Raw genomic sequence first — 27124 nt, forward strand, 5'->3', positions numbered from 1 at the left:
ATGTATCTGGCGTCAATTTGTTATTTTTTCGAACTTTTTCTTTCAAATTTGAAGTAATTTGTATAAAAAACTATTGCGTTATCATTAAATTTTTGTAATTTGAACGCAAGAAGCGAGATTTTACATTTTCTTCGGTGCATCTTTCTTAACAAATCCATCTGGAGAAAAAAGTTGCATCTGTGCATCATTTTTCATTGACTACATAAATATTTTGCTGTATAAAGTACTATACAAATTGAGAAAAAGGTGCGACATTTTAGTAAACAAATATGGCTTTATTTCTTGTACATTTTCAAAAGGCGATGCCATAATAGGATTCTGCAATTTTCAGCTTGTGATATTACACATTAATAAAAAACACAAACTCTGATGAAACCCTTCACCGTGATGCTTTATTGCTTTCTACCTAATACGTTTGGACATTTATTGGGTACGTTCAATTACATTCGGTACCGGTAAAACATAACTAGGTCAAATCAAAATGGCGGTCACAGGTTGTCAACAAATGTTAGTTAAGCTTAATAAACAGTAAAAGGTACCTTCAGAAAAGGAACTGAATTGAAATAATACTACATTTTCTACAACATCATCCATTTTATTGAAAGTCATAATTATTCTAACAGATGCTTATTAGAAGTAAGGTTACTGCACATTTTAAAGGTAAGGTAATGCCAATACCTTTACGTTTATATTCAAAATGATATCAAATCAAGAATCAGAAATGTATATCGACTCCTAAATTGGTTGACACTGCCTCTGTAAAAGCAATAAGCATGCACAATTTTTTTGGCTTGCCGCTGAAAAAATGAACATGTTCAAATGTTTGCATATTTAAAGGATATCAATACCTGCATATATGATAATACTTATTTTTGGCAAACACAACTTGTACAACTTAAGTTGCATACAGGTGTGAAATGTTTTTCGAATTAAATATTTGGAGACATAAAATAATTTTTCAAAATGTTCTTAAATAATCGAATCGCCATTCCCTTGCATCTTAAGAAACTCGACAATGCCATACTACTATGAAATATTCCTAAACTTAGTCCAATTTGTAAGCGTCTAGTCTTGTGCAGGAGTTCACTATCGCTGTCTTCCTACGCCTTTGCCTCTGCAAGAGAAAACACTTTTGAAGCTTTGGTGACAAAATAACAACAATGTTGCATTTTACTAAATATCAAAGAGATAAGTTTCGCCTTTTCCCCTTTCAAAATGGACTCAAGCACTGAAGTGCATGTCTTCTTTTTTAAATCGAGTTAAATAAATAAGCAATATCACCAAGTGTAAACCTATCCGTGGAAATATCTGTGTGTACATGCATTCGTCGCTAGAATTATGATCCTGATGTGTCATGCAATTACCAAAAAAAGATGTTGCTCCAGTGAACATACCTTGTTCATGTAAGACACCTCTGAATATGCGTGTGACAGTGGTTATGCATTATATTGACATTTTTATTTGATATCTTCATAAACTGTACGTAGCAAGGTTTTCTGCCATTCTGATAAAGCAAATATATATGCAATATAGGGTTATTATATATTCTTCTTTTAAGTTAAATCAGAATCTGCCAAAACTAGCCCCGTAGCAAATCGTACGTTAGTACGCTAATACCCACTTTGTTATATACATAGCTGGTTTAACTAACTTTCTTCATAAGAAATGACATTTTAAAAGCACTTTTCGTTTCATGACGTCATTTTATCATCGCACAATGATTCTTACGTGACATCAGCAGAGTAGAATACGGACAAGCGCATTTTGCGATATGAATTCTTGCAGATTTAAGATGCATATACAATAAAATAAATCGTAAAATACTATATAGTATATACCTACCATACATGTCCCATGAGGGAATGTATCTTGTAAAGTTTGTATGTGGTTGCTGTAGTCTATCTCTATAAGCCGGTGGCTGGCTGCTCCACACTGGAAATAACGAATGTGAGTAATAGAGTAATATGCATATAAGAATGTAACATATTTCATACACCAGTATGTATATAGTGTTAACCACATTATCCCTATGTCCTGTTTTTTTTTTTTTGTATTTTAGTCACTTACCATATCTGTTTTTCTTTGCCTTCGGTAACTCTGAAATATTTGCAAATATTGGTAGAAGTTAATGTTTAAAATATATAGAACATTCAACGAGTCAATCATAATGTTCCACCAATTGATTTGGAAAAAACTTCAGTTGAAAGAATTGTTTTTCGCTTTTAAAATTCTTAATCGTCTTCATTTTAAGATATTACTACCTTTGTATCGAAACTGCCAGCTTATAGAATGATTTTCGGTGATAACAGTAATTGCCGGTCGTCTATTGCACGTACTGGTATCTGCACATACAGTCACAATCAGACGTTCACGTTTATCAAAAGGTTTTTATATATAGTATATATTTGTGTGTATTTGTGTTCCATTTACTACAGTAAATATAAATGTGTGTTTATATATAAGGGAATATACATAGAGATTATTCCACTCAGGAGCAATTACCAATGTTCGCTGATTTCCAGCTCAACTGACGTTTGCGGTTTTCACAAGCTCTGTCACAGAATAAGGCGTCGGTGAAGTAGAGTTGTCTGCAGCAAAAATGACAGTAACCCACCTCGTCTGCCTCTCGAGCCGAGTACTGGAGACCTGTGATAGGAATTGGAATACAACGCGTATTTGGCGATGACTGCCCGAAAGTGTTGTACTATTACTGATTGGTAGGTTTGCCATTAATAGTTGGTGACCAGTCTCTTCATATGTTGATCATAATAATTTACTGGTATAATTCGTCACTCTGATATTATAAGAGTAAAGAAGGGCTGTTTAAATGATGATAATACATTAGTTGATTAAATACGGTTCGTTTGTCATTGATATTAACATATCATTAGGACAACATACTGATCCCAAAGTATATTAGACGTGTTTAGAATGTAAGCCACGTGTCAAGGACGTAAGTCGCATGTTAAGGACGTAAATCACATATTAAGGACGTAAGTCACATCTTAAGGAGGTAAGCAACGTGTTAAGGACGTAAATAACAAGTAAAGGAGCTAAGTAGCGTGTTAAGGACGTAAGCCATGTGTTTAGCATGTAAGTCGCGTGCCAAGGACGTCAGCCAATTGTTAAGGATGCAGGTGACGTCTTAATGACGCAAGCCACGAGTTAAGGACGTAAGCCATGTGTTAAGGATGTAGATCAAGTGTTAATGACGTAAGCCATGTGTAAAGGACGTAAGCCATGTGTTAAGGATGCAGGTGACGTGTAAATGACGCAAGCCACGTGTAAAGGACGTAAGCCATTTGTTAAGGATGAAGATCACGTGTTAATGACATAAGACCCGTGTTAAGGACGTACGCCACGTGTTGAGGATATTAGTCACGTTTTAAGGACGTAAGCCACGTGCTAAGGACGTAAGCCACGTGCTAAGGACGTAAGCCGCTAGTTAAGGATTTTAGTCATGTGTAAATGACGTTAACCGCGTGTTAATAAGTCACGTGTTACGGTCGGTAAAGTAAGTAAGTTCTTCTACATTGGGCACGTTACAAGTGCATATCTACTTACCATACATTTGCAGAGTACAATCAAACTCCCTTTTATTTCTGCTTAAGTATGTCACTATCCCATATAAGAGCAGTCTTACAAGTCACGTGTTACGGTCGTTAAATTAAGTAAGATCTTCTACAGTGGGCACGTTACAAGTGCATATCTTTTTACCATACATTTGCAGAGTACAATCAAACTCTGTTTTATTTCAGCTTAAGTATGTCACTATCCCATATAAGAGCAGTCTATTACATGTCCGTCTGTTTATCACAAATAAACAACCAGGAAGTACGTGAAACAACTTTATTTTGTAAAAGACAATTCTATGGAAAACAAAGGACTATTTTCGGGCACGAGGCATCACAAGTACTAAAACAAATTTAAAAGTTTATCAACATTCTCGACGAACAGCGTGTCTTTTAGCATAACGTATGATTTCCAAACGAACTTACTACTCTCGAACCTGTGTTAGCTAGTTTCGAACTTCATTCAACTAGTTACTGTACCATGTTTTGAGGTGTTTTAAGTTCTTCGTCTATATACATGATAGCTCCCATTAATTAACTCCCCTGTCGGAGAAGTACAAGACTTCGGAGCTTAACTATCATGCAGATACAGTACAACACGTCATATCCACGTACTAGCATGCTAGTTGTTTAACCTTGTCCTTGAAACATAGTACGAAACAGTTCTTTCAGATTGTAGGTGCTGTAACTATAACTCAATATCCACAAAATAAAAACAGAATAAGTGTAATTTCCTAACAAATTCAAAAGAGATGGTCAGTTTCTGAACTGTTTTGAGATCTTGGTAATGTTTGATCTAGCCGAATTACGTGACGTTTTTGTTCTGTTCAATACATCACGATCCGTTGTCAGGTCAAGGGTGCTGAAAGAAAACACGGAAAAAAGTTGATAGTTGTTATAACAATGGTATGTTACACTCATACTAGAAGCGAAAAAACAGTACTTGGTTAAATTCCAAGTCTTTCCGAGTGAATCCCTTCAAAACATATAATTGGTGAACGGTACAGTAGAGAAACGCCAAATAAAATAATTGTACAATAGGCCAATACGCGTTAATCCAATATAACGTATTCTTACCTATCAAGAAACGATGCATCCAGATCGCTTCCAAACGATGATCGGCTGTCTCTTCCTCGTTTCTTTACCTCCACCTTCCGTTTAATCGAGCTTAACCGAATCTCTAGTTCGGTTTTACCTGGCACAACGCTGGTAGCCGATCCTTCCCTTTCAATCTCCCGAATCTGGGTCAGTCCCAAACGGTTTGTCATCCTAGGTGTTGGAACTTCGTCTTCTAAAGATTTATTCAGATTACCAGTAGCTGATTGTTCGTGTTTTGGCGGCTCTTCGATAATGGTTGTAGGAACTAACTCCCATTGTGAGTCATTCTTTTCATTGCCGATCAAACGCTTGTCTGCTTTGCGCGCGGATAGTGGAATACTGTCAGTGTCAGATTTGTTGGACCTCGCACTTATCTGTCGTTGCTCTCGTTGGAGTTTAGAGCTTGATATGACAACAGATGCACTTTTAGGCTTTAAAGCTAGTGGTCGCAGTCTCGGGTTTATGGGATTACCGTAACCGGATGAACGAACGTTTTTCTCATAATCGTGTGTCAGCTTCGACTTCTGTCTCTCTTTAGCTTCTTTAATGATATCCAAATCAGTTAAACCCTTTGTTGCCGTGAGTTTTATGCGATCGTTTAGGTTGGTAAGTTTACGCGTCTTCAGATCCTGTTTAATTTTCTTATCGTCTGAACTGATGTTATTGGCTTGAGCCGTCATGGCAGAAGCATCTATGCTTTTGTTTAACAAAGATTTATCGGCTACAGGGATTTTCAAACCATTTTTATGAATAAGGAGCGTCTGTGTTTTTGATTTGTCTATGGATAAATCGCCCTTGGCTTTAGACCGGGGACTTTTCTTAATATCCTTGTACCTTGGTTTTGTTTTAAGGTCTGTTTTAGCTTTGTCAACAGGTTTGATATTTTCATCAGGTTTAAGTTTTTGTTTATCGCTCCCCTTTCTTGTGTTTTCATCGTTATTGGTTTTAACTGTAGTTAGATCGAGTTTAGGTATTGGAAGACTATCAGTCTGAAGGTTTTTATCACTCCTTGGTGTTGTTTGACTACCCTCTGTGGCGGGCGAGGATACGTTTGGATTACCATCAACTGTATGAAACAAATAATTTTATTAGCATTTCTCATTCTGTAAAACTATTATCAAACTATATAACCACATTTTAACAGACCTGAGAATTGCTAGTAAAATCAATTGTCTTTCATACGTTGGCAAGAAAGCGTTTTCGGAAAACTGCATGGGGAGTCATATTCAATGGATTGCATCTGGGGATTAGTTTTGGGTCAATGTTAATACAACACAATAACTTGTTAGCAACACTCTAGCAAAACTCAAATCTGCAAAACATAGTTTTGTAATTAAGTTTGTAACACACATATTTAAACTAGCACGCACATATTATAAAGCAAGCACATGCACTAAGGAACAAACTCATACAAATCACAAACACATGTACGTAAAAATAAACTTACGTCGTCTGTCTCTTTCTGGTGATGGCTTTTCGGTTTCAACCGCTGTGATTACATCTAAAATGAATAAGTGAAGTGTTCCAATATTGTTTAAAGATCCTACAGATATGTTCAGACATGTATTTTCGTGCCTATAAACGTAATTGAATGAATAATAACAATTGGTAGGCACAAGGTACTTAAACAGTTTTGACGACACCACTTGGTCAAAAATGTAAACTAAACGAAAAACAACGACGTCATTACTTCTGATAGTAACGTAAAAGGCACTTATTACACCGTCATAACGACAAAATAGAATCTAGGATTGGCTGCGAATCATTTCACTTATCAAACAGACTATTCACCTTCAAGGAACTTGCGTGAAGGGGCAGTATTATGGGACCTCGGAGACTCGTACTCGCGATCTGCATGGGGCCCTGACGAATGTGCAGGCTGGAATACAGGAACGCAACGGGTTAATAAACATAGTTTAATGATATTTTATATGAGGTCTTGGTTGCCTATTATAAACAACAAATACAGTGAATACAGTAAAGTAGCACATGGATATATACTGCTTAAACACTACACTGAAAACTTCAGGGACACGCGCAGTTGTCAACAAATAAAGTATAGACCTTGTTTAGTGACACAGGGTTAGGGCCGAAGTAACACGCACGCACGCACGCACGCACGCACACACGCACACACACACACACACACACACACACACAAGAAATAGACCACGTGAGATGAATAACAGACCATTAAATGTTAAGTCCGAAACCATTTAAGTTTTGTGAAACCATCGTCTGAAAACTTCACATTTTCGTTGGTGTTCTGGTATAAATATGCATAGTTATTATTTTAAGTATATTTTCAAGAGACCTATATAATTTTAGTGAGGTATTCTTTATATCCAACGTTGCGTATAAATGAAATGCTTAGAAAGAATTAGCCTTAAGTCAAAAGCCGTATCTCCGTTTAAATGTGTACACCGTCATTTGTAATGTAAACCTTTTCGGCACGTCGGTGTTGTGCCTGTCAAGAGCAGGGATCAACCACGTAGCCCAAACCCTGATCTATATCATGTTTAAAGGCTCATTCGAAAAAGGCAAAACGACCATTACATTAGAAACACACAGAATCACAAGACAACAAACTACTCCAGTTACAGTACTAACCCGCTTGAATGCCAGTTTCATCCTCTTGCTGCGGGTGTAGCGAGACTCACAGAATCACAAGACAACAAACTACTCCAGTTACAGTACTAACCCGCTTGAATGCCAGTTTCCTCCTCTTGCTGCGGGTGTAGCGGGACTCACAGAATCACAAGACAACAAACTACTCCAGTTACAGTACTAACCCGCTTGAATGCCAGTTTCCTCCTCTTGCTGCGGGTGTAGCGAGACTCACAGAATCACAAGACAACAAACTACTCCAGTTACAGTACTAACCCGCTTGAATGCCAGTTTCCTCCTCTTGCTGCGGGTGTAGCGGGACTCACAGAATCACAAGACAACAAACTACTCCAGTTACAGTACTAACCCGCTTGAATGCCAGTTTCCTCCTCTTGCTGCGGGTGTAGCGAGACTCACAGAATCACAAGACAACAAACTACTCCAGTTACAGTACTAACCCGCTTGAACGCCAGTTTCCTCCTCTTGCTGCGGGTGTAGCGGGACTCACAGAATCACAAGACAACAAACTACTCCAGTAACAGTACTAACCCGCTTGAACGCCAGTTTCCTCCTCTTGCTGCGGGTGTAGCGGGACTCACAAAATCACAAGACAACAAACTACTCCAGTAACAGTACTAACCCGCTTGAACGCCAGTTTCCTCCTCTTGCTGCGGGTGTAGCGGGACTCACAAAATCACAAGACAACAAACTACTCCAGTTACAGTACTAACCCGCTTGAACGCCAGTTTCCTCCTCTTGCTGCGGGTGTAGCGAGACTCGCAGAAGATACTGCAGAACTTCTTATCCTTCCCGACAAACGTACTGCACCATTTACAAAGAAGATCTGCAACACGTTTACATGTCAAAGACAGTTGTCGGAATGTTTTTTTCCTTGAAAAAGGTTTGTAATAAGTAAGTTATTTAATGTCTGCTAAATCAAATTGATTGCACACATACTAGATTGTATATCTTAGTTTATGATTCACAAAACACTCATTATAAATGAAAATAAATATATATATATATTTATCTTTATTATCATTCAGAGGCTTTTCTCGCTCGTGATGTGTACACGATTTCATTATTCGTTATCACTTTAAGTATTAATTAATGCCTACATAACTACTTACTAGTTAAATTTGGTATGTACTATTGTATCATGACTGATCAGAGCTTTTAAAATATTATATTATCATATATAATTTTTAATAAATTTGTAATTCAACAAACTTACCAGCAGGTCCCATATTATCAACTTGTGTTATAAAACATGCGTTAAATAAACAAAATATTAGATCATTTAAAACTCCGTGAGGTACGGTTGCTAATAAAATCTTAACGGAACATGAACACTCATAGTATCGCGTAGCTCTGCTGGATTTAAGATATCATGTTCTTAATTAAACAAAAGAATAATTGACTATTGTAAAGTTTACTAACTCACTGATTTGCTTGATTAAGCGCAGACTGTTAATTGCTTTTTAATCCTGCCAAATACAACGTGTATCCATTTCAAACACACTGTTTTGTAAAACTTGACAGAATATTAAGTTCATATAATTGAAAATTGCTCATATGTCCGACTTTATTTCATGATCGATGTAATAATGTGCTAGGCATGGCTATTTGGTGATCGATGTAATAGAAAATGTTTCATATGTGCTAGGCATGGCTATTTGGTGATTGATGTGATAGTAAATGTATCATATGTGTGAGGCATGGCTATTTGGTGATCGATGTTACAGTAAATGTTTCATATGTGCTAGGCAAGGCTATTTGGTGATTGATGTGATAGTAAATGTCTCGTATGTGTGATGCATGGCTATTTGGTGATCGATGTTACAGTAAATGTTTCATATGTGCTAGGCAAGGCTATTTGATGATCGATGTGATAGTAAATGTCTCGTATGTGTGATGCATGGCTATTTGGTGATCGATGTAATAGAAAATGTCTCATATGTGCTAGGCATGGCTATTTGATGATCGATGTAATAGAAAATGTCTCATATGTGCGAGGCATGGCTATTTGATGATCGATGTAATAGAAAATGTCTTACATGTGCTAGGCAAGGCTATTTGATGATCGATGTAATAGTAAATGTCTCATATGTGCTAGGCATGGCTATTGGATAATCGATGTCCCATAATTATGAGCGGGGCATGACTATTTGGTGATGGATGTCTCATATGAGCGGGGCATGGCTATTTGATGATGGATGTCTCATATGTGCGGGCATGGCTATTTGATGATCGATGTCTCCTATGTGTGGGGCATGGCTATTAGATGACCGATGTCACCTATGTGCTAGGCATGGCTATTTGTCTCATGTGTGCGGGGCATGGCTATTTGATGATGGATGTTTCATATATGCGGGGCATGGCTATTTGATGATCGATGTCTCCTATGTGCGGGGCATGGCTATTAGTTGACCGATGTCACCTATGAGCGGGGCATGGCTATTTGATGATCGATGTCTGACATGTGCGCGGCAGGGCTTTTTGACGATCGATGTCTCATATGTGCGGGACCTGGCTATTTGGTGACCGATGTCTCATATGGGCGGGGCATGACTATTTGATGATCGATGTCTCATATGTGCTAGGCATGGCTATTTGATGATGGAATTCTCATATGTGTGGGGCATGGCTATTTGATGATCGATGTCTCATATGTGCGGGACATGGCTATTTGATGATCGATGTCTCATATGTGCTAGGCATGGCTATTTGATGATGGAATTCTCATATGTGTGGGGCATGGCTATTTGATGATCGATGTCTCATATGTGCGGGACATGGCTATTTGATGATCGATGTCTCATATGTGCGGGACATGGCTATTTGACGATCGATGTCTCATATGTGCGGGACCTGGCTATTTGGTGACCGATGTCTCATATGGGCGGGGCATGACTATTTGATGATCGATGTCTCATATGTGCTAGGCATGGCTATTTGATGATGGAATTCTCATATGTGTGGGGCATGGCTATTTGATGATCGATGTCTCATATGTGCGGGACATGGCTATTTGATGATCGATGTCTCATTTGTGCGGGACATGGCTATTTGATGATCGATGTCTCATATGTGCGCGGAAAGGCTATCTGATGATGGATGTAATAGAAAATGTCTCTTATGTGCTAGGCAAGGCTTTTTGATGATCGATGTAATAGTAAATGTCTCGTATGTACTAGGCATGGCCGATGTCACCTATGTGCGGGGCATGGCTATTTGATGATCGATGTCTCATATGAGCGGGGCAAGGCTATTTGATGATGGATGTCTCATATGTGCGGGGCATGGCTATTTGATAATAGATGTCTCATATGTGCGGGGCATGGCTATTTGGTGATGGATATCTCATATGTGCGAATCATGGCTATTTGATGATGGATGTCTCATATGAGCGGGGCATGGCTTTTTGATGACCGATGTCTCCAATGTGCGGGGCATGGCTATTTGATGATCGATGTCTCATATGCGCGGGACATGGCTATTTGATGATCGATGTCTCATATGTGCGCGGCATGGCAATTTGATGATCGATGTGATAGTAAATGTCTCGTATGTGTGATGCATGGCTATTTGATGATCGATGTAATAGAAAATGTCTTATATGTGCTAGACATGGCTGTTTGATGATCGATGTAATAGAAAATGTCTTATATGTGCTAGGCAAGGCTATTTGATGATCGAAGTAATAGAAAATGTCTCATATGTGCTAGGCATGGCTATTGGATAATCGATGTCTCATAATTATGAGCGGGGCATGGCTATTTGATGATGGATGTCTCATATGTACGGGGCATGGCTATTTGATGATCGATGTCTCCTATATTTGGGGCATGGCTATTAGATGACCGATGTCACCTATGTGCGAGGCATGGCTATTTGATGATCGATGTCTCATATGTGCGAGGCAGGGCTTTTTGACGATCGATGTCTCATATGTGCGGGACCAGGCTATTTGATGATCGATGTCTCCTATGTTCGGGTCATGGCTATTTGATGATCGATGTGAAAGAGACTACAGAAACAGGCTTATACATAAACCCCAGAACTAAGTCTTAATTGATACGTCGCAAAACTATCACAAATAGCCGAGATCATTACTGTACACAAGATGATACACATGTGTACACAAACGTGCAATTAAAGGCATCGATAGTGTTATTGTTGAATGCTATTATTTTGAAACAATCAGAGACACCACAAAGGAAGTCACTCAGGAAATAATGCACTAGAAACCATTTCCGCCCTCTTTTATTTCAAGAATCAAGAAGCATCTTAAACAAGAAACTAGCTATTACACTACACTGTCCAGTGGACAACATCAAACTGGTCGCACTCGCCTTTCAGCAATGCGTACCGAATTCAATTCCGAGCCTGTGAGCGTAATAATATGTTTGGTGAACATAGAACATTGTAGTTGTTGTCCTTCAGGTACTTTCGTTACCCACAGTACGAGAAAACCCTCTCCAAACACTGGGCGTCATGCTTAAAAGATCATGGTCTAAAGTTTTTGTTCACAGTCGTCATAAACAATAAATTAATCGATGAACAAATTTGACACAGCCTTTGATAATTTAACATGAATTACAATTTGGGCAATGCTATTTCCGCAGAAAAACACATTTGCAATTATGCAATCACTGGGGGATCGAGGACCAATTTTGTTAATAGTACAATGTAAATGTAGAGTTTCAGCTAAAGGGTTATGGAAGAGTGCTGAACCCTGTCCTTTTTGGTAGAATCATTTTGTCCACATGGAAACGAACACGGGCACGCTTTAAATTTAAAGGCCTTCATAGAAATGAATGCTTAAGACTGTCATTTTTTGTTTTGGTTAAAACTTGTATAATTTAAGATATACTAAAACAATAACATTGATTTTGTTCAGTGGCACACGGCTCAATGAGACAACAGACATAAGTTAAGTATGCATTGAAATATATATATAAATATATATATATTACATTCGCACTTGATTTTCTGTAGGATATAAATGTGGTCTATTTTGCATGAACTGGTCTACCTGTCGTGACCTTTTGTAGGCGGAGTTAGCAAGAAAGACCATATAAAACACGAACTAAAAAATCTAATTTTCTTAATAAACGCGAAAATCATGACACCTAAACCAATATAATCACAAAAAAATAAAGTTATGAAAGGGGAACTACAAATACTGCATGAACGCACGACGGAAACTCTCATGAAGTTTTTAGTAACTGACTTTTGAACGGTCAGCGGACCTGGAGTTTACTGACGGGTTGAAAACTCTTCACGGGCCAGCACTAACATGAAGACAATATAAGATAAAGTAATACGAATCAAATATATGTACATATATTTAATAATATTTTCCAGGAAACAAACGATCAATATTTGTACAGTATGCATCACTTGCAAATAAATTATCCAACCGGAGCAACAGTCATACACAGACATATTCATGACATAGCTCGCCTTAGTACACATAAATGTTAAAATCTATGTGTTCACATAATCTATTGTAATAATTTTACCTCATAAAATACTATTTCTAAATAACAAGTTTAAACTAAACTATAAAAAGAGTGGAACATAACCTTTTCTTTGGGTTCAAATATAAATCCTAATGCGCGAGCGTATGTCAAAGTAAACACTTCCGGTTAAAAAGGGTGGAGTACTTTTGCGAAATAGCAGAGTGTAAATAACATAATTTCTCAGTTTTAAAGTGAAGGTAAGCTTGCAATTTCTATCACTAACAACGCATGTCACCCTAAAAAAAGCGGTTTAAACGCATTCTAATGTGTGTTGATAGATTATTATTGTGATTTCGAAAACATTTATCATAAAATATACATTAAACTTGTACAACTGTTGTACGCAAACAACTAATTGGTATCTACTAATCTAGAAATATATTATCTTAGTTGTCACTCAACACTTATTCACTTCCTTTCATCTTATTCAGGGGTCGACACTAACCATTTTCCCAAGGGATCCCGAAGGGACACCAGCATCTGAAATCAGGTGTCCCTTCCTGAAATTAAGAGTCCCCTCCATTTTTTACATTTTTTTCATTAATGAGCCTGTTTTAATATTAAATTGAACATACAAATCCAGTGCCTTTTACTTTTCAATGGTAACAACTTGATGGTTGCATCATTAAGGCATCAAAGTCAGCAGTTTTGGCATCTTTTTGGGCGGTTCTGACACATGAGCAAACTAGTTCACCATAATTATTGTACCGATTATAAAAGTCTGTCACCTCTGACAACATAATTATTGTACCGATTATTGAAGTCCGTCACCTCTGACCTTGTTGATAATGTAAACAACAAAGCGGAAGCGTTAACCTGCATGCGCACTGTGAAATGACCTGTTTATTTATAGATTCATGACATAATTATAGTGAAAAGGTCAGCCATACTTTCACTTTAGTGTGTGCGACGTATATATATTAATATCTTATTTACATGCACTGTCAAGAAAGTTAGGGGGACCCAAATTTAGGTAATTAATTAATGAAACGCTATTTATTTATTGATATTTAGCTTTTATCGGTCAAATTTAAGTGTCCCGACGGAATACCGGACTTTGAAGTTCAGGTGTTCCTCCCGACAAATTGGTGTCCTCGGGATCCCGGGACCCCGTTAGTGTCGAACACTGTTATCAGTTAATTTGCATATAATCGTTTTCATCTTACTGAGTTGCTCTCGTTATAGCACAGAAATGGCTTTCAATTTTTTTCATTTTCTTGTTTAGCAGTTATATATACGTTACCTGATAGACCTGTTCAATTGCTACTTTATTCAGCGCACCAGGTACCAGCAGGCTGTGTACTTGATTTACCCAGGACTTTTTTCAATAAGCAGGCGCTACTTTATGAAAACATCAAGTTACTGTCAACAAATGAAAGAGAAATAGCATAAATTAATGAATACTATATGGCAATCTTCAGCAACAAATATAACACCTTGATAGCATGTGGTTGTTTTTTTATCATCGTTTCCTCATTCTCTTTTGAGACCTGAAGTGGATAATGACGGTGTTCATAACAGCGCTTGTGGGAAGAAATTTTCTGTAATAATTTCTAAAGTTGTGATACCTGTGTTTCCGCATTCTACAGAATAGTTTGCTTGCACAGTCTCATTGAAATATTTGAATGTAATGATTAAACGTTTAATACTGTGCATGAATAAAACTACAATTCAGGTTCTATCTAGTATTTTTAAAATCCGATTGTACTATCGCTAATCGGTTACTTGAGTGGAACCGATTCCGAACACTACTTAGCGGTAGTTAGTCAATCCCACATTGATATTTGACATCACAAAACATCAACAATTACAAAAGTCTACCATTTCCGTTATGAAATCAAGATGTTGATTGCTGGAGATAAACGAGTAATAACTATCTGTAATGGCATTTGATTACAACTGTTTTGATTGGTTCTTAGTTTGCAACAAGGCACAATCCAAATCATCAGCACTGAATATGATTCGGCTTTTGTGTCAAATGATGACGAACTTGAAATTATTTGAAAATGCCAAACCCGAAAAGAAGAGAAAATGCTCTGATATGAAAAAAGTGCCAATTTCAAATTTGACTAAAAGTGAAATGAGTTAAATGAACATTGTAGTGATGCATTAAAATTAAAATATCATAATGGGCAGCAGCTTATATTGTGCTCTTATAAAGGGTAACCAGTCATACTTTGTGCAAGTGAGTCTGAAAAATATTGAAACAACAAGGTGTGAGCAAATAAGTAAAACAAATTTATATTAAGTGAGGTTCTTATCAGTTTCCGCATTGTTTACACCTGAGTAACACAGCATTTGTAATTCTTCAGTCCACTGATAGGCTGCATTGGGTGAAAAAATGTAAACGCTGAAAAAGCAGATACATGTAGTTTTAAATTACAAGTCATGTCCGCAGAGTAAAATGAAAATTAGTATTTTTTCAAGGTGTTTACTGTAGGTCAACAAGGGCACTTTTGATGCACATTGAATGAGCCTTCAAGCATTTGCAACCTTGGGTTAATATTCAACTCATATTGTGTAAGTGTTGTAACTGGTTTCAATAATAATAGTTTGTTATGAATATTTTAGCTGGTATCTTTACTGAAGTGTCAAAATTATGTTTATTTATTATTTTTATACTTATTTATGAAAATTGAAATGACAATATGTCCAATAGCTATCAAATAGCAGCTCTGTCAAACAAAAGGGCACAGCAGAGCATAGTAAAAAGGCAGCAGGGTGCCGAAAAGGCACTCCCCCCTGCTGTTAAGGGCCAGCTGGATCACTGAAGATAAAGACAGACACTGCACAGCTAAGAAGAATGCTTGCAGGAATATTTCCAGGCATGATCATACTATGAAAAATGCCGACAAGAGAATCAAAAGTGATGGCAGTCACATGAAATATGACTAGAGGAACAATGACAGACACTTGAGTGAAGTTAAATACGGTGACAGGAGCACCGTCTGACAGTGGCAGTGACTTTAATTACAAGACAGAAACAAAGACAAACACTAATGCACTAGTCAATCGTAACCTTTCAGGTGGCCCCTGCAGTGTCGGGTGAATGCGGTGGTTTTGGCTTTGCGCAAAATAAAGCGGGGAATGGGCCTTACCTAGGCTCCCTGGGGGCGGGATTTGACCAACAGTTCATCCCCGCAGGGCGGGGATTTTACCCGGGGTTAGCTAGACCGAAAGTAAAAGTCCCCACTATTCCCCGGACCTGGGGGGGACGTGGTTACAATTGACTGGTGCATAAGTGTTAAGTAATATTTTGATAGGAGGTTGATTGACCAGCTGCTAAGTGAAATGGGATGACATGAGCATTGACAGACACAGTAAAGTCACTATAGTCAAATATTAAATGATGATGACAGCACCAACGGGCACGTGAATGACATCGAAAACGACAACAGAAACTCTGAAAGTAACATGAAATACTACGAAAAGAGCACTGAAGACACATCAGAAACAACAGACGACAACTGACAACTATGGACACTGCATAAATACATGTCATAATGGAATCATGTAGTTACAAGAAATACAGTGAAAGATACAATGACAGCGATATAAAAAACGATGACAAGAGCTACTTTGAATACCGAATATTTAATAAAATGTTACTTTATCTCATCTCTTATTTCATGTTTGATCTGTGCTATTTCACTCAAGCGCTTACTTCATTTATGTTAACAAGTGCTTGTATTTTGTTGATGATTCTTACTTCACTTTGTGTTCCATAATCTAATATAAATATTTGGATTTAAATTATTTTATAAGCTTTTCTTTATTATCAGATTTTACATTTATATTTAATATTAATGACTAGCGTTGGTTTGAAGATTTGACTTGATATGCCCTCTTCCCTTTAGCCAAATAATATAGGTTTATTATATAATGTGGTGCGAGGGCTGGGGAGCTCTCCCCTCTTTGAAAATGATGCCATATTGACAATTTATTTGTTTGTGAAACAGAAAGTCAGTTTATTATTTTTTTAAGTTTGCTTGTTTTCTTCTGGAGTTGGAAGACAGCTTGTTCTTAATATTGAATAAAAGGCACCTTAAGCCTCTGCATTTTAAAAACCCTAAATGGTCCGTAATCTTGCATGACAAAAGGGAGATGATTAGATTATATATCATAATATGAGAAGAACAATAGCATTATACTGTCTCATAAGATATTTAAAGTCCAATCCAGAGCCATATCTGTTCATAATTATTTCATTGGTGGTCTGGCATATGTTGCCGCAAAACGCCATTCGTGCAGAACATGTTAAAGTGAAATTTCAATAAACACATTAAAACTCAACTAGCAACATGTGCAGCTTGAGATTGGCAACCTCTCTTATATTACTGTAAGTGCATCGGTTCTAAACAAAATTTGATATTGTATTGTACTATTTTAACTCAAAAAACTGGATTACATGTCTTGAGAATAATAAAAGTCGAGACTTGATTATCTGAATGTGGATTATGGCTTAACCCTAATTTAGAAGTATTATTGAGCACCTTAAAGAATGTGGTTCTTGTAATGTTTGATTAAGGCTGTTAAATGTAGATAATTCAGCTTGAATTAAAAGAAAATCAATACAATTGTTCAGTACATTTTAGCTAAAAAGTAAACACTGTTTTCAATCAATACAATATATTTAACATCACATGTACACTAGTAAAACAAGTTTTCGTCATCTTTTTATAGATCATTGTAATATTAGATTTGATAGAGTCCTTGAATTTAAACTTACAGTTTCTTGTGTACTTGGAGGTTAAATTGATTCAAATACTTGTAAGGAGCCCAAACGAGATTAATTGTAAGGCTTAAACATTCCGTAAAAGTTGGATCCTGAAAATAGATTTAATACAAGGTATGGTATCATTTGTTTTGTCGGTATTTAAATATTATTTGGTGTTTAGTGTAGTGTTTAAAACACGTTGGTTACCATGAGAGTTTTTTGTTAAAGGAACTCTATCAAGGTTTATAGTGTTGAGATCAGGTGGTCCTGTTTAATTAAAGGATCCAAGTTGTAACTTCAAAAATCTTAAATCTCTCCGAACATCACGGAATGCAGTAAGTTTATTACATGTACTTGCATTTTCTAAACTTAGTCTTCAGTTTAGGTACTGGCTTAAGTTTAATTTACTCATATCTATCGCAAAATAACAAAAATGAAACACTTTGATCATTTCAAAATGATTTATTTTCAATTAAAATGCAATAGATTTAAGATTGGCAGATGTCTAAAGATAATATTTAAAGCCTTTTAAAATCAAAACTGCTTCTGCCATATGAATCAAGATCAGGTTTAACATTTATAAGCCTATTTTGGTAATGTTTGAGCAAAACACATCAAAATTATCACCATAAACATTACTGTTGTCATCCAGTATATAAAACACACAATACAATATTAAAACAGAATTTGGTTTATGGAGCAATACACCTTGAAATGATATGCATTTAAAAAACTTATGTGATGAGGAATGATAAAAAAAAGAAGAATTCTTCAATGATTGTGTAACTTCCACATTTCAATGCTGTAGACTGTAGTGATTAATTGTAGCCCTGAGGTAAAGTGGTCAAAATAATCACATCAGCCTACACTCACCGAATGTTTGCCATTCATACTCAAAATCTTAATTTTAGGCAACTATTAATTAATTGCTAGATCCCCCACTCTCTTTTTTCCACCTTCTCTCAGATTTTATTGACTCAAATGAAAAGTTGAGCTAGAATTGTTAGATCTGTCTTTGCGCATTGGTTCAGTATTGTCTGGGAACGGCAATTATTCATACTTATGGTGTCGAGGTATTATATTCGCATGTAAAAAAGGAGAATTGTTATGATCGTGTTTGTCTAGGAACATATGTATATGGTCCATTATGTAAAAAGAAAGAGCATGAATAAATCTTGAAAGGTGAAACAGTCATATAAAAAATAAAATAAAAAATTGTCAAACATCGTGATCGTGGCCTTACTGTTACATACAATGTATGGCACTCCTGGGTATATAAAAGAAATCAATTCAATACCCCCTTGATAGGAATTTGAACTGATTGATATGTAAGTCTTATTTCAATGGGTCAGATATACATGTAGATGTACACGTGTGACTGAAGCATACTTTAATGCATGCTTGGTCTTCTTATCATTTTCTATCCCAAGAACAGTTTTAACTGATCGTGGACAGCTCAGTATAATTGGCAGAGTCATGATTTTATACCTGAAAGATTCAGAAACTTTTTGTGCTTCAGGTTGATCCAGATTGCTTGTTATGGCTGACTATCCCAAGGCGCAGAGTGGGGAAAAGGGTGGGGAGCCTGGTGCCCCTGTTGCTATGCAACCAATGCCTTCAGGTAACATTCAACAGTTTCTTACTTATGATAATGGAATAGAAATTGATTCATTTATTGCTCGTTAACCTTTGTTTCAAAGTGGCACTCAACATTTTCTTTAAGAAATTTACATTCATAAAACTGTTCAATGCTTTGCAGAAGACACTTAATATGTAACTTTTAACATTTGTGAGTAAAAACATTTGTATAAAAAAAATAGTATAAGGTTTTTGTTTGACTTTTTTGTGACCTTCTTTGCTCTTTGCATGTCATGCATTTATTTGTCTCTTGCAGCCCCTCCAGGTACGGCCCCTGTCCCCGGGGCACAAGGAATGGTCCCAGCAGGAGCAGGGTGGATGCCTGCACCTCAGGCCCCAGCCAATTGTCCACCAGGCCTGGAGTATCTGGCACAGGTTGACCAACTGCTTATTAAACAGAAAGTGGAGGGCTTAGAAGGTAAGTGCTGGAGTAGATTTTGTTGTCATTCACTTTACACTTAAGTATAATTTGCCCTTGGTGATTGAGACCTTTTTTGATGCAAAAATCTGTAGAATTGGAGTCAACAACAATAGTGCAATTATGTTTGTCCAGGAATGTCACATTAAAACTCTCGTTTCAATGTTTCAAGCATTCAAAGTTATTAATAATATGTTTACAGTAATGTTTTGGATTATATGAACACGGATTTCAGAGTTTTTAATAACAATACAGACTATTTCACATTTTTTTTTTTTGCTGGATCTTTGATGAAATAATGAAGAAGTATCTTGAAAAGTACATGTATATAAACAGCTTGGCAAACAACTTAAGTAGTGTTCTTAGATGGGCTCAAAACTGTTGGTGTTATACGAGTTAACAAGAATTTGAGAGGCTTATTTTGAAACATCATGTTCTTTCTTTACAGCATTTACTGGTTATGAGACTAACAACAAATATGAGATCCTGAACTCACTAGGACAGAGAGTGTTCTACGCTGTCGAAGGTAAGAGTGGCTTGTCATTGCTTTTTTCCATATAATAGATGCTACATCCCACTTGGCTCTTTTGACAAAGCTATTAAATATATGTGGTCCACAATGAAAATGTAAATGATGTATTAATACAAAGAGGATGAGATGATTCTTTTCTGATCTCCTGTATACACCAAACAGACATGAATTGGGTCTTTACAAAAATTTCCTTGTTTTTCTGCACTCTTTGTGGTATTAAAGTGACATGTTCTTATTTAAATCAATACATAAACATGTATAACAAACATTAAAGTTTTGCTAAACCTTTTACTTCTTACTAAATGATGCATTTATGAAAATATGAATTACTGATAACAAGATTAAAACTGTGTATTTAATGGCTGAAAACGCACAAATATTTAATGACTGGTGAGTCCTAAAAGATGTACAGTCATCAACTATAGTCTCATAAGGTAGAAATATCATGTTATCTGCACCTTTATTTCAAATTACACACAGAATCCTTCATAAGAACCATTGTTTTCGATATTGATTCATCCCTTTCAGTAAATTAATCCAATTGCATTAATTGTAGTACATCTTATTTAGAAGTAGGAGTGCATCTTTAACCAAAGAAACTGCACTTAGCATTTACACATTATATTCTTGAATTTGCATTTTCTACAGATACATGCTGCTGCACAAGAAACTGCTGTGGTCACCACCGACCCTGGGATATCAAAATCCTCAACAACCAGTCTAAGGAGGTGATGCACCTCTCACGGGGCCTCCGATGTAACTGCTGCATGTGTCCTTGCTGTCTACAGGTATGTCTGGCATGTTATAAACTCTATTCATCTGTTCAGTTAGTGTTTACATTCAGTTATGTTTTTCAATTATTTTTTATTTATTTATCTTTTTGACTGAAATCAGGAATTCCACATTTGTCTAGACTTGAACATGAATACTTTAAAAAATATAAAGAAAACATAAAAAAAGATGTCATTAAGTTACTACCTTTAAAAAATACACCAACTCTTCAATACCAAGTTAGTTTTGGTGTCCAAAATTTAGATGAAATACTGAATAAAATAGGGATTTTCTTTTTACATTATGGTTTAAATTCGGAATGGGCCTGACTGCACTCACTTTTAACATGGTAACCAGGATTGCATGTATGGTTGTTAGATGTGCAATATTGTCGACGGAATTTGAAATTCTGAAGCAGTCACAACGTCAAAGGTGTGGTTTTCAAGTATTCTGTTTCAGCTAATAACTAGGAGATACAGTTATAAATAGTGTCAGATTATCTCAATGAACCTAAAGTTCATAATGAAATGAACAGTTAACATGTGTTAGAATTATTCGCAGTATTATCAAAATTACATGTACATTCTTCAGAATTACTAACAAATATTATTTTTTCCAGAAAGTGACAGTGGAGGCACCAGCTGGTCACACTATTGGGTATGTGTCACAGGCGTGGAGCATGTGTAAGCCTCAGTTCAAGATCCAGACAGCAAATGAAGACACAGTGTTGAGAATTAAGGGGCCATGCTGCACGTGGAACCTATGTGGAGAAATCGAATTTGATGTAAGGCTGTTTAAATTATGTTATATGATTATTCTTGGGCTGTTACAAATACACTGACAATAGAATTTGTGACGATTTATTTTAATTTTCAAACAAAAACATTGTCAATGGCAATAGTAATTATTACATGTTGGTTAGTTCTATGTATATAACTGTTTGCTCTGTTTTAATCTGTTATAATATTCATACCATGATATATGTTCTGGTAAAGTCTAGTTGACATTTGGGTTTATAGAAATTTAATGTTTAGTTTTATATTTATAATTTAGTGCTAAAAAGTCCAATACAATTACTCAAGTACATTTCTGCTCCAAAGTTAGTTTTCTTTCAATGTTGATAAAAGGTATTTATTAACACATTCTTTGAGACAATACATTTTAAAACAGTAAAAACATTCAAGATTTGAAATCATACTATACTTGATATACATTTTATAAAATGAGTTGTCCGCTTGAGTATATTTGTGTATTTGGGGGCATGACTTTTATTGCTTCCTTCATCCCTAGGTGTCAACTGCTGACGAGACATCGTTCTGTGGCCGTATTACCAAGCAGTGGTCTGGACTGGCAAAGGAAGCCTTCACAGATGCAGACAACTATGGAATCTCCTTCCCGATTGATCTGGACGTCAATGTTAAGGCCGTTCTCATAGGAGCCGTGTTCCTCATTGTAAGTCTGTGCTTGTTGTTTTGACTCATTTGAGGTTTAAAGGTATTATAGTACTGTATGATTTATTTGTAAGTAGATGAAATTGTTAAAAAAACTTTGAAATTGTATAGCTCTTGCTTAAAGTAAGACATTTGTAAAAGCAACACTACTGCTAGTAAAGCCTATAGTAAGAGGAATATTATATTAAACTTATTTTGTTTAAAGAAATAAAAAAAATTTATTGGCGTCATTGTCTTCATCTGTGTGCAAAAACATAAACCATGATAATAACTGGAAAAATTGAACACAGTGACAGTATACACATGTGTACCAAGGGCTCTAACTCTGACTTTAATAGTTTGAAATTATTCCCCTCGTAAATCAATACCATTCCTACATTCTATACACAAACATTTCCAGCATTAAAAATCATGTTTAAATATAAATCCATTAAGATGATCATGTTCCAAAAAAGCTTTTTCATTGTCATTTGAACGAGGACACTAGTACCAGAAACCATATTCATCTATATCAGAATATTTTTTTAGCTCAGAAAAAAATATTGCTGCAAAGTTTACACAGCCAATGTCAATTAAAATATGATGCATGTGAACAATTTAGGATTTATGACATTTTATGCTTTTTTGCTGTAGGACCACAGTAATGCATTTGAGCAAATTTTATGATCTTGGTCCTTTCCTCGCTTGCCCTACTGTGTTCATACAGCACAAATGCAAGAAAAAAACGCCCTCAAAACTTATATTTACAAATAATTAAATACAAATAAAAATTAGCAGTATCTTCTGCCAATGAGTATTTAAAAAAAAAGTAACTGAAAACATATGTTTGAATAAAGAATAGCTGATTTTTGTAATGTTTTATATCATTGGTTAAATAATGTTGCCCTAATCCAATCAGAGCGCAATATTGAAATAAACAATTTAGGAATGAATTGCGGGGTTGATGTCATTATCTGGGTATGAACATTATTGGGCTTGTCAAAGTGTGTGGAGTTTGAAGGACTCCACGCTTACTTTGACCAGCCCAATTGCATTCATATCCCCGATAATTACATCAATCCTGCAATTCATTACTATATTTACACCAATAGTTCATTATTTCATTCAATAATTGTTAAAAAAATACTTCATTTCATTTAAGAAAACCTTTCAGTAATCCTTTCTTAACCATTCTGTAAATAGAACAACCTGATTGTAACCGGAAACATTTTTTCAATTGACGTCACAATTATGTGTGTAAAGATCAACCAGATTTGCGATTGATTGATAAATGCAATTACAGAAAGGCAGTTCAATTAAGGAGTGGAAGTTGAGGTGTAAATATTGAGGTCATAACTCCTTGCATGTTATACAATATGAACGTTAAGTTTTATCTATACAAAGGTCTAGGCAATATGAATAATAGATCCGTTTTTGTGTACCATGTTATAAAACTTCCTATCTTGCTGTTAGAATATACAAATATTTCTAAAGGTATCGAAGCTTGAAGATTTTTGACTTATATCTATTACAGGACTTCATGTACTTTGAGAACAACACGAAGAAAGACAAGGACAAGATAAGCAAGGCTGTTCACTAAGGGAGACAAATGATTAGAAAACTTCAGTACAAGGGAGGAAACCCATGAACTCTGTATTCTAAGGGATGTGATTTTACACTCCTCCCTGCTTTGAAAATGGTTTATATCACCGCTGAGGTTGAGTTTTTGACTATCATTCTGGGGCCAGTAAAGTTTATAAATGTGCTTGCACATCTTTCAGATGTACTTTCAAGTTCACTGAAAGTGTGGCTATAATACTATGAATAACAGACATTCAAGTTTAAATTTTAAAAGAAACTCAAAGAAGTATTTTTGCCTGTGGATTTTTACAATTATTAAATATTTAAGGTCTCAGTTATAACTCAATCTTCTTCAATTTGTCCCACAGATGTTTGCTTTGCTGATTGGGTTGTTATGCCATTTTATCACAAAGTTAAATGTTTGATACAGCTATCGTTTTTTTATGAGTTACAATATTGTTTTGCAATACACAGTGATACATGATTTTCATCATGTGAATTTTATACTGTATTTGTACAAAAAATTGTTGTTATATGGTATTTTTCTTGTGACTATTTAACAAGTGGCCTCTTGGTCCAAATTTCCTTGACAAGCAATAAGTGTTTTATTTACTTACTTAAAATGAGTTAAACAGAGTAAAAAATAGTTAATCCTTATTACCATGATAAAATAGTTTCTTTTCCAGTTTTAGAACACTTCAAAATAAGATTACTACACAAATTATATCAAATGAAAAAAGTGAGTTTAACTTAATCCTAAAAGAGATTTATCCTTTTCTGAGAAATAAAGCCCTGAGCTGGTATTCATAAAGCATTAATTAATTTCCTAACTTAATTCAATTATTTCTTTTATTAAAGTAACTCATTGGTTTTATGATATAAAATCTTGATTATTTCGGAAATAAATTATTTTCATTGACCATATTGAAGAAAACTTCATGTTCAAAGCATTTATGCATTTCTTTAATTTGACTTTTAATTAGACTGAAAAATTAAAGAAAACGCCTTATGTTAGGAAATGGCTTAAGATGCTTTAAGAATACTGCCCCTGATGTTAGTGAAGGAAGGACTAATTTTTGTGTTGTGAGTTTTTTACATTGCTTAATAGTTGGTCAGCCGTATATTTCATACAGACACAGGTGATAGTATATTGAATAACGCTTAGATGATGGTTGTTAGTCAGTTACACTTTGTTTTACAAATGAATGTATTGGGCTTACTGCTGTGAAAGGGGCAGGGGCGGCAATGAGGTAGATACTGATTTGCTGCCCACATGTATAAAGGTAATATATATAGATATTTTAATTAGGCTAATGGGATAACGGCCTTGATCGGTACCTTACACCAATTATGGCTGTGCTTTGCCTGTGCAGTATACATGTAGTATAGATCTGTATTCTTATAACTTTAAAGAGGTATTTAAGGGTACATGGCCTACTCTCTTGTGATTTCTATACTGATAGATAACTTGTCTGTTTAGATAGACTCTGTATTTCGTTTTGTGTTTGTATCTGTTAGTTTGTTCTTAAGCTATATTTTGCACACCAATACCTCTTTTTGTCCTTAAGTTTACAACAGTTTGATATTAAGCTACTGCTTCACATTAATTGTAGTGGTGTTGATTTTTTCCTCAAACATTGAGACTTTCATGTATAATAGGATTCGTGTTATTATGGTTTTAAATCAAAGTTCAGTTTTAATGGGGATATAATGTGTTTCTTACTTATTCTTTAAAACTTTTTCACTTCTTATTATCTTTATTTTTTCACTTACTTTTAGGATGACTATATATTATATATGAATGTATTCTCGATTGTACAATTGTTACATGTAGTATTAATACTAATGATATACTTTATAAAATAACATCACATTTAAACATAGGAATGGATGTCAGTTTGAAACATTTTATCTTAAGACAGGTACATTAACATTGTAAATTAGTACATGTATCATTTGTTAAATATAATGCTATATGGTTCAATTTATTTCTGCGTCTATTTTGCCTAACTATACATGTACACTATAATATTTATTGTACACTTTACTTTTTCTGCTGTTTCATATTAATTAAGTACTTAAGAATTACAACCACCTACACAAGTTTTATGAAGATAATGTGGCCGTCTAATTGAACCAGTGTATGGCAAAATATAGTAGGATCAATGATTTAATTGAAAAGTTATGTTAAGGAAACTAAATTAATACAAAATAACCAATATAATTGTTTGGACTAGCTGTAATTTTGTATTCTAAGATTATATTTATTCTTTCTCTATATATATTTATGAGTTATTACTTATATTTGCTATAAGCATTGTAGGTACCGTATCAAAGATGAATGTCAAAATTGGTAGGGGCAATGAACTTGTTTGATCAATTTTTTTCACAGATTGAAATGACAATTTTATATTCAAATGAAAAAACGATTGGCCTAGTATTAACAATCAAATATGTTATTTGGAAATATCCAATACTTGAAGTGAAAGCAAGAAGTACTGATCTAAAAATGCCAGCCTATAATATGCTCTCATTGGTAAAATTGGGACATAGTTATTTTATATGTAGTTATCAACACTTATATTTGATATATCGTCTATTTTTATGTGCCTTTAGCATACTCACTGGTTTGAGTGGTACCTGCTTTTTTGATGTAAAACAAGAATGGTTAGATGTTTTTATAATTGTTGGTATCACTCTATGTTTTTTTTTCTAGTGTTGTTATCATATAAATTTAGCTTTTAATAATCTAGAAAAAAAAGATTCATTCTTTGACTATAAATAACATGCTTTATTTAAAACTCTTAAAAACCATTTTATTTGTTACTGTTTAGATTCCAGTAGAAATTTTTCATATTTTTATTTTTCTACTTTAAGAGTATTTATATTTTACAAAATATACTCTAATATAATTTTGAATGTGTTCTTTATTCTGTTCTTTACTGGAATGGGTTTTATACACAATCGTTCATGATATTTGAATGTTATTTTTTATTTTCAAGTCTTTCTTTTTTAGTCGCTATGACGGCATTTTATTTCATTTTACCTTGGCTTACAATATGACTATTATTTGAGTTATAAATATACAAAACAGAATCTTGCACTTTCATTATTTATGCAAAAAGAAAGAATCTATCTTGACAAAGTTTGATCAACAGACAGCTTGCATAATTTACTCTGGAATTTTAACCTTTGAATTTTCAAATTTTAATCACCTTCACTTTAGAAGTTC

The 27124-nt window shown here is 35.2% G+C and overlaps 2 protein-coding genes across 4 annotated transcripts; one reads left to right on the top strand and one right to left on the bottom strand.

The window, feature by feature from the left end:
- Nucleotides 1-370: 370 nt before the first annotated feature.
- Nucleotides 371-8635, bottom strand: LOC128219568 (uncharacterized). 2 transcript variants are annotated; one of them, XM_052927391.1, is made up of 8 exons: nucleotides 8512-8635; nucleotides 8009-8121; nucleotides 6462-6549; nucleotides 6118-6171; nucleotides 2503-2646; nucleotides 2068-2097; nucleotides 1843-1932; nucleotides 371-1114 (listed from the first exon to the last, which is right to left on the bottom strand). In XM_052927391.1, the coding sequence occupies exons 1-8, from the start codon at nucleotides 8522-8524 to the stop codon at nucleotides 1101-1103; spliced, it is 546 nt and encodes a 181-aa protein (XP_052783351.1). In that variant the 5' UTR covers nucleotides 8525-8635; the 3' UTR covers nucleotides 371-1100. The 2 variants fall into 2 exon arrangements, with proteins under 2 accessions (XP_052783351.1, XP_052783349.1); XM_052927389.1 differs by lacking the exons at nucleotides 371-1114; nucleotides 1843-1932; nucleotides 2068-2097; nucleotides 2503-2646 and adding exons at nucleotides 3851-4434; nucleotides 4650-5736.
- Nucleotides 8636-12891: 4256 nt separating this feature from the next.
- Nucleotides 12892-26988, top strand: LOC128220494 (phospholipid scramblase 1-like). 2 transcript variants are annotated; one of them, XM_052928915.1, is made up of 8 exons: nucleotides 12892-13002; nucleotides 19042-19143; nucleotides 19417-19578; nucleotides 20027-20104; nucleotides 20759-20898; nucleotides 21501-21665; nucleotides 22172-22333; nucleotides 23846-26988. In XM_052928915.1, the coding sequence occupies exons 2-8, from the start codon at nucleotides 19062-19064 to the stop codon at nucleotides 23909-23911; spliced, it is 855 nt and encodes a 284-aa protein (XP_052784875.1). In that variant the 5' UTR covers nucleotides 12892-13002; nucleotides 19042-19061; the 3' UTR covers nucleotides 23912-26988. The 2 variants fall into 2 exon arrangements, with proteins under 2 accessions (XP_052784875.1, XP_052784876.1); XM_052928916.1 differs by lacking the exon at nucleotides 12892-13002 and adding an exon at nucleotides 17518-17654.
- Nucleotides 26989-27124: the final 136 nt, after the last annotated feature.

This window comes from Mya arenaria, chromosome 15, assembly GCF_026914265.1.
Source record: "Mya arenaria isolate MELC-2E11 chromosome 15, ASM2691426v1".
In the NCBI taxonomy this organism is placed as follows: Eukaryota; Metazoa; Mollusca; class Bivalvia; order Myida; family Myidae; genus Mya; species Mya arenaria.